Here is a 9,734-nt window from a genome sequence, read left to right as displayed (position 1 = left end):
GTATAATATTCTATTCAAAAGTATTTCATTAAAGATATCGTGATGCGGAAAAACACGGTTTCCAATATGCACTTATAAACAAAATTGGCAATGGTATCTGAACCATAATTTCTCATTTACCATATTGAAATGCACATACAATGTAGTTTTCAATTATGGTAGCTGTAACTTTGGATCTAAGGTTTTGAGGTTCACGTACAAACACAAATATATTTAACTTTACGGTAATGAACAATGCATATACTACGAAAAAAATTGTTGTGAGTATTCGGAGTAGAGTTCATAGCGATACTAACATGTAAAATAACCTACCTTTTTGGTAAAAATTATATTGTATTTATATCAATAAATGAATCTTTAAAGCTAAATCATTCTACAACGTTTTTCCCTGTACGTGTTTCATTATCATAGTTTCTACGAACATTCTAATGAAAATGATGATTTAAATTAGTGAAAATGTTCAATTAATTTTTTTAATTAAAATATTAAAATAACATACCGGTATCTCATCTGCATTATCCCTATCCATGTCTCTGCAAAGTAAACAATATCATTTTGTTATCTAAATGGTCGACAACGTTTCAATTAAATAATTAATTTAGTATTTAAACAAAAAATGTACGAGACTTGTCGCTGAAACATCTTATAATTCTAATATTAACGAAATATTATAGAAGTGTAGAGGTTTCCTGGGGATTTAAACAATAAAAGATAAAATATGGTTTTACACACACATGTATATTTAAAACACTCTAGATAAATCGGACGCATTTCTTACCTTAATTTCAAAACAGTTCTCTTATAAACTGTTTCTGTTTGATCATTTGTAATTAAATCAACTGCATATGTTGACGGTAATAAAATCCAGTGTGTACTGTTTCACAGTGCTATACAACAGGTCTGTGTGCCTCGGGTATAATACCAAAATGATAGATGTCCTTTTCGAGGTTTTGAAGTACTATGTACAACATTTATCTGAAAAATAGCATCAGTGCATCTTTTATAGCTAAAGCTAATACATGAAAAAAAATCATAAATCGTTTTGATAAACACATTTAATAATACTCATGAATGTTACCAGCCGATCGATCAGCGCTTTGAAGATCCCAATGATAATAGCAATGAACATGGCCCACGGGCCATTAACTTTTAAATTTATTAGGTGGAGGTCTGTCGATATAAAGGATCGGGACTACAGGGTACACTGGCTATCGAAATGTTTATATCTTTATAAGGTCACTATTTGTATAAGACTGGATTATTTTAAAGAAACAGTTATTTGATTATTGATTCACAAGGTTAGGGAACCAATGCATTGATCAAAACAATACCTTATCTGTTTATAATGAACTAATTCTTTTTATATCGGTCAAATAGAACTGTTAGTCAGTGTATTTAAATTTGGAGTGGGAATTCCATTTTGGTTGGAGATACAGCTTTTAATTTTTTACCTGTGTAATGTTTATATACATTTTTCATAACTTTGCATAAAAAGTAAATTTTGTAATGAAATGAAAGAGTTACATATATTTGTTTTATCAAAGCAATGATTTCAATTCATTTTTTTACCAGATCTATATTGTACAATATTTTATCGTGCGGTACCTTAGCTATCCATGCATAATGTTAATCAAGAAATAAATGTTTTGATATTATACTTCATCTTATCGTTGTCATCATTTTCTTGATGCTATTTTTCTGGAAAGTTCCTTTCATCCGATATTTTGTTTAGATATAAAAATAAAAAGACAAAAATAGATGTTGTCCTATTTTGATTCTTTGCAAATATTGAGCTACGTTTGTTTGTATTAAAATAACCTAAATAAGTAGGAGACAAATTTTATTGATCTTATAGCCGTCAACTATGACGGATATTGACCTTGTTCACCGTTAATCTATTAACTCGGTCAGGTAGGTAATATTGACATAATTCGACAAAGTAACGTATATACGTATAAATCGTCTGTATGGCTGTGTTACACTAAAATTCGACAAAGTGTCAAAATAACAATTATCTGTGTAACGCATTGCACATATACTAATTTGCTTGTTATATATATACTTCCGCTCAGTTCATAACAGATTCTTAGTCATTTATCATTTATTAGCGGTACATTATTTGTATTTATTGTTTCTGTGGCATACTACAATTAGTCAATTATAATTAGCTAATTAGCTGTCAGTACGTTATATAGTGTAGTTATAGAAAAAACATCTTTTATACTCAATATTGAAACTGATATTTCATTTCCTGGTCAATCAAATTTAATTGATTACATTCAATATTGAATAATATGTAAGTCGAACAAAAAAATATAGATTGATATCTGTTACCAATAAATCCTGGTGGAAATATTTTGGGGCAACTCAGTCTATTCCCTACGGTCACACCCTCGAGTTTTTGGCATACTTTATTTATTTATTATTTTTCAAATTGGAATCAAACAATTAATAATTAAACTCCCCAAAATTTCTACTTCATATCCATATTCAGAGAATCCAATTCTATATCCCAGCTTGTGGCAGCACCGCTACATTGAGGATATGGCACTAATGCAGTCTCTCTAGCTCTCCTCTTCCGGCTCTTGATAGCTCCGCTACACCGAGTTGAGGACGTCTAGCTATAGATTGTCCATATATATATGGGCATACCCCTCTTCCGGCTCTTGTAGCTATACACACACATACTACACCGAGTTGAGGGGTATGGATTCAATAAGTCTCTTCCGGCTCTTGTAGCAATGCCTAGCACTATTTACTCGTGTAGCGAGACTACACATAGATAGTCTAGAATCCGCTCGCCTACACCGAGTTGAGGCCATTGAATTTACCCATTTCTACATGACCTTTGTTCCTCCTGATCATATGTACACTACTTCAACTATATACAATATATATGCGATGCAGAACTAATACCTGCACATTTCACGATTACATACACTTAGAGGAACAAAGGACATGTATACATGTACTAGTATGTATATTGTAATGTAGGGTTTGTTTACAACTGAGTTTGCCCCTTACGCCAAAGTATATGTTATTGGTTACTTGATTATAAGATGAAGATGTATGTTGTTGATGTATAAGTAATACATATGTTGCATATATATGTATATCACTCTCATAGTTATTTGTTCAACATAAAGTGGAAATTACGCATCTAATTACTCTGAATGGATACTGGTCTATCATATCGGAATCGCTACTGATGCGATCAGTTTCAATATCTCTATCTTATAAAATAAATGTAAATTCAGTCTCAGAATAGATGTTGTATCGTAAAAATGTGAAAGAAAAGCTGAACGCTCATGTGAAGGTATTGCATTGTAAGAATAATTGTTCTTACACTCGTCAATCAAAATTGATGCAGTACTGGGGAAATTTAGTTTTTAGAGTTTTTGAAACCTTGAGACACAGTCAAACGATTGATTGAACTTTTTGTTACACTATGTATCAACCACAGCATTAAATAAATTTTTGTCCATGAAACACATCCAGCAGTTTAAATGAATGAAGCAATGGATAAAACCGTTTAAAGGTTTTACTTACTGCTTGTTAGAAGAAGAGTTAAAAATAAAATGTACTTAAAAACTTAAAAACAAACCTTACAACTGTAACACCTGCTGAATACGTTTCGTTCTGTCGATAACAACTCGGAATACAAGTTTCGTGTGTGGTACTTAAGGATCCTCGTACCACTTAAAACAACGGAAACTATGCATTAGAAAATTCGTTTACTCCGGCATTTCGATAGCCCGGATAAATACTTTTTGAAAAGAAAAACGTAACTTTCGGGATATGTATACAGTTTATAGATGATTGTAAATAATATAGATGACATAAACAAAATATTAACAATACCTAAGTGTAAAAGATTAGCGAAGTCCGACCGGGATTCGAACCCTGGCCTACGAATATCCGTACCTTAGCTCGAAGGGGGGATTACTGTATATATACAAAAATAAAACGTACAGTGGGTCAGGGATCATTAATACGACCACAGTATACTTACATAGTGGTAATGTTGTCCAAAGATTATTTCATTAACAAGAAAGATTGTATGAATAAATGTAATCATTTATAAATCGATACAACAGACACCATTGAACCGAATGTGTAGAAAAAAGGTAATCTAATACGCTTGACATAGCGATTGCGTTTATACACAAAACACTGTATAACTTAAATGTTTAAAAAACCATGAACAACTTAACATGTTTTATTGTCATTGCGCATGGAAAGAGATTGTACGCATATGTGACAGGAAGTCAGTCGGGTATTTACTGAATAACGAGAGAGACACCGTAGAAACATATTTAAGATATCATTCCATTGGTTAAATATCCATTTATTAACATACACAAAACCTGAAAATGTTGTCGAAGACAAATCTTTCCCTAACCGTACAGTCCAGGTCAAAAACCTAATAATCTCATCCGAACAATAAACAAGGCTAGTGGCGCATAGTATACGTTATATTGTATAACGTTTACATCGATGTAGCACGCATTGCTCTCTCAAGCGACACATTTATAAGTGTACATTAAACCTGAATGATGTACGCCTTACACTCCAGTATGTGTGCCCAATGGTGTTACATATAGGCATATCGAAAGTATTAACATAATGGATGGAAAATCATATCAGGATATTGATGTGTTTGCGAGTATGTTGACTGGAGAGTCGATCACTATACCATACTTGGTTGATGCCTGTCTGCTTACAACAAGAATGTACCTTATATATGTCACTTAATTAATATTGTCAATTGTATTGCATCTGCCTGCAAGGAAACGTCGTAAGGTAAGAAATGCTGTCATCACATGAAATCTCTGCGCACCTGTCAGGGTCTCACAGAGAGGTTTCTTGTTGGCAATCCTTTACTGCCATACAATGTATCAAGATAGGGCAATGCAAATATTGAATAGTAAAACATGTTTACTATCCTAAACATGTTCTTCTTTACTTTGATTTTTTTTGTGCTATTTTCTTTTTATCTTGTATGTCTTCTATCCGTATGTGTGCTATCTACATTATAATATATACCCGGTGACTCACTGGGATAAAACTGAATCCAAACCAGTAGCATTACCATGTAAACAATCAATGAAAGTCTACTTGAATGAAAACATTATACAACTATGTTATTATATTATGTATGATCATAATGATATATTGTAGATGACAAAACAATTTTATATATCCGTAGTTGCTGTTATATATATATATATTTTAGCTAATTCCTTTTCATTGAAATTGTTATCTATGCTTACCAAAAGAAACTATATTCAACATCACATGTCAGTATATGTGGCANGGGGGGGGGGGGGGGGGGGGGGGTCACAATACACTGCAAGGCAGTAATATAATGCTTTCGTGACATTATATTTCAAATACTGACTAATTAAGTAATTGAGTGTCTATGTTTAATCACTAGTGTGTGAGTGTGTGTATATTTGACCTTTGCTTAAATACCTTGCAAGCAACACAAAAAAATTGAATTTTAGATTTTCTTTTGTTTTTTATATCAGTGGGTCACATGAATGACAGCAAATGAAGATGGCTCTGCAAGGATTCTTTCAGCATATAGAAGACTCCTACTGTGACCTCCATACAGACTCTGCTACAAGAGGCTATATGTACAAGGCTACCGTGGATATTGTTAAACACATCGTGAATAAAATCGGTGAACTTGATCCATTTCTGAATGTAAAGGAAATAATTAATGTTGGCAGTTTTGTGGAAAAGACAAAGATTCGTTCTGCAAATGAATTCGATTTTATGGTCTGCCTTGATTTTCTCTCTAATGAGGACATAGTAAGAATTGAGGCGCACGAAGGCTGTGAACCGGGCTACATGATAGCATTTCTTCGGTCAAAACCATCCAATATGAACCTAACTGCTATGCAACTTTATGGCGATGTTTGGTGTATTCACCCTGCTGGTCTGAGAGACGAATACAGCAAGCTATTGTCCACGGTTTTGGATACTATTAAAGGTTACAGTGTAGTCACGCCAAAAGGGGCAATGATTGTTCGCAAATCACGTTATCTTGCCTTAGAACTAGAATGGGTACAATTCCACGATATATATGAAGGAGCAGAACTTGCAAAGGGCTTGTCGAAAAAAGACGTTCAATGTGATATCATGTATCATTTGAATGTAGATGTTGATGTCATGCCAGCCGTTAGTGTGAGGGATACTTCTCTTGTAACTACCTTAGAAGGATTTCCAAAGCATATGACTGACGTTATGACAGCTAGAGATTTCCATCTAGTGTATAAAGCATCAGGGCATCATTCCGAAACTCCCTTCCTACAGGCATCTTTCGCCACAGCAGAGGTGGCATTGATGCAAAAACTGCATCCAGTTCACAAACGGTGCTACAAGATAATAAAGTATCTTCTGACAGATGGAACTAATGTCAACCAACCACGTAAAAATATTTGTCTGTCATCATACGTGTTCAAAACGGCCGTCCTTTTCCATGAGTACGACTGTCATTGCGTTGGTTCGCCTGATATTGTCAGGTGCTGTATGGATATCATCAAGTATGTGAAGGATAATTTTGGGAAAGGAATCATGCCAACCTTTTTCATGAGAAATAGGAATATGTGGGGGACGTCATACAGGATTCCTATAAGATATACATGGGAACCTAGCGGTCTTTCAGATAATTGCTGTAGAGCGGATTGGTGTGTCGTTATGTGGATGGAGGTCTGGCGACAAATTCTAAACAAAGCCATTCTTAATTTCCAAGATATATGCGCAAATAACGTTACAAAAGCTACGGTAACATATTTACATCAAAAGAGCAACGATAATCAGCGATATCTTGTTTGCAATGGCGAGAATAAGGAAAATGGGAAACCTGGTATAAACAAAGAAGATAAAGATCAGAACAATCCAGATCAAGAACCGGATTCGTGTATAGAGGATACGTTTGACCGTCTATGCGACACAAATAATGACGCGAATGACCTGGAAGGTGCATTGGATAACAAAACGTCACGTAAACCCGGAACTGGCGTTATGCCTTATAAAATGAAGGTCAACGACATTTTTGATAAAGGATTTAAGGATTTGCGAACTACTATGTGCTTAGTAACAAGTGAATTTCCCGAATTGGCTTGGGGAACAAAAACGGAACAAATACCCATGGATCCACCCAAAGAAGAAATCTGGAAATTAGTAATTCCGAAATTCCATGAATATCATGCAGAGATGGAAAAAGCGTGTAAGAAAAAGGTAGACATTCCCAGCAAAGAACCAGTGGATTTGGAATTAATAGAGATAATATATAATCGAGAAACCTTTAACTGACATTTAAAGAGGTAACAGTCACGTCTACCATCCGCCGCTAGACATGGGAAACGTCAACAACCAAATTAAAAAAGGTGTTTGTATTCAGTTTCGGACGTTCATACTAATAGCGAGAAAAATGAAACTGACAGCGTTCATACTAACAGCGTGATGTCTCTCTTGGTTCACCTGAAAAACATAAATGTGCATGTGATTTAAATGTTTATGCCTTAGATATGTATATATGCCTGCGTATATATGTAACTATTGTTATAAATGTATGGCAAATACCGTTTTTGTAGATTTTTCGGGGCTTTAACATTGATAGCCATTACTTTATTTTATTTTTGGGGTGGTTTGGTGGCGCAATGGATATCTCACTCCCCTTAACCAAGGCGACCAGGCTTTGGTTCCCCGATCAACATGAAAATGTATAGGGTTATCTGCCCGACCAGGTGGATTTTCCCCAGTACTCCATGATCCTCCTTCATTAAGCACCCCCCCCCCCCCCCCTGCGCTAACATTCAGGTCAACAAGTGTGATAAATATAAGCTGAAATTACTTGTTTCATAATAGTTGCAAAAGAAATAAAGTTTAGATATTTCATATCTTTATTTATTTTGATATTTTTCTTAGACAGAGATACACATAGTGAGGAATATCATTACTGTTTTTCCCTAACATGTTATCTTTTCGGCAAGTATAGCTTCACTTGGAACAATAAAGCATGTGAACTGTTAAAATCTGTATATGATATATTTTCATTCTGTTAGGTATTTGTTCATCAACCTAACTTTAATGGATATCATCTGTTTTATATTTTTAGAGTAAATGCATTTGCGAAATATTGTTCTGAACCTCACGCTAACCAGCATGCTATGTACAAAATAATGAAGTGAAGCTAGAAACATCAGGAACCTATAAAACACAACTCAGTTTTATCAACACTCGAACACCAAAACAACAGCATTAAAAGAAAATTAAAACTACTTGAATTATTATTGTAGTATTTTCAAACATTTAATCAAACTTTTAAAAGTTGAAATATATGTTGTTTTTTGCATGTCATTCGTTTGTATCATATCTTTTTCATGTGTTCACAACCAAGCCTTTTCTTTGCGTTGTTGATTTAAGTTCCTAACTCATCTAGCTATATATAATTTCTAGTATGACATGACAACTTCAACATTTAAATCTAAACGAGACGTTGGGTGCTATTTGGAATTTCTTTAAGGTGAGGATATATTGTACTGCTGTTTATATTCCCACATCGTTGATTTTTTTTTCTTAATTGTAATTTAATCCCTGGTCATGTTTCATGCTTTTATTGACATAAAAATATACTATGTTTATCGCTCGGCACACTTTATTTGTCATCGAAACAAAGAAAATAGATTGAGATTTAGTGGATTAAAGAAATTGAATAGAAAATTTACCTCTGTCACTGATGTGAATGTTATTTTTGAACAATAAATGAATAGATGAAAAAGTCTTTAGATTATTGTAGAATTCCTGTGTGTATTCACTTCCTTATAAGAGGCTGATACCGTGCATAGACAATCGCCAAAATGGTTTTCTTCAACAATATGTAATAGTTATCACTAAAATTTCAAAGGTAGAATATATATATTTAAACTTTTTGAAATAAACCTGCAGAGCCCTGTGAAGGGTGAAAGCAGATAGTTATTTAGTCGGTGAATATATTAGAACTTATTGAAGCAACGCTTGAACTAATTGTATAAATATAGCAATCAGCGTCTGAACACCAGAACTGTCTAAGCCTGGTTAGCGTTCAGGGTTTTTTAAGCCAGTTTTCAAAATGCATTTTTCTTTTGTTTTTCTTTTGTTTTTGTTTAGCCAAATGTAACCAAAATAAGAAAGAAAATAGTATTTTTTCTATCTATGGTCGGTCGTTTTCAAATCCTTAACCTGTAGTATTGGATTTGTATAGTTGCTTGAGTTGTAATTACACTGGATAGAGGTTTCGCGTTAACAAAACGGAAAGTTTACTAGCCTTGGAATCACGGATTCCAGATATTGTTATTACCACAACACGGTATTATTTTTTTTTAAATCTAAAAGCATATAAAAACATAAGACAGAATTGCAGAAAATTGAAATTTTTATTCATCCAAATACCTTAACAAAAACTTGAAAGTGCATTCACTTTCCATAAAAAATATACAGAACTTTTCCTAAAATATTATCCGTTTTCGAGAGCGACGATTACTAAAATTTGAAAAAAGTTATTTCATACTTACTAACAAAAATCATTACAATCGAATGTCTATACAAATACGTTTAACGCCAGAAATAGTTTCATTATCATTAAATGAAAAAAGAAAATTGATTTATATGTAAATTCAACATTTAATAGGTAGTTAGTAGGATTTCCAAAAAAGTTACAAATTATTAATTCTTTTCTCCAGCTT

General features: G+C 33.5%; 1 protein-coding gene across 1 annotated transcript; it reads left to right on the top strand.

Moving 5' to 3' along the window:
- Positions 1-4,631: 4,631 nt before the first annotated feature.
- LOC110461924 lies at positions 4,632-8,045 on the top strand. The gene is made up of 2 exons (XM_021515660.1): positions 4,632-4,803; positions 5,532-8,045. Exon 2 carries the CDS (start codon positions 5,554-5,556, stop codon positions 7,321-7,323), a length of 1,770 nt encoding a protein of 589 aa, XP_021371335.1. The 5' UTR covers positions 4,632-4,803; positions 5,532-5,553; the 3' UTR covers positions 7,324-8,045.
- The last annotated feature ends 1,689 nt before the right edge of the window (positions 8,046-9,734 follow it).

The sequence above is a fragment of the Mizuhopecten yessoensis genome, unplaced genomic scaffold (genome assembly GCF_002113885.1).
Source record: "Mizuhopecten yessoensis strain PY_sf001 unplaced genomic scaffold, ASM211388v2 scaffold10707, whole genome shotgun sequence".
NCBI classification, from domain to species: Eukaryota; Metazoa; Mollusca; class Bivalvia; order Pectinida; family Pectinidae; genus Mizuhopecten; species Mizuhopecten yessoensis.
Note: the sequence above shows the minus strand (reverse complement) of the source record. Positions and strands in the feature narration are given on the sequence as shown.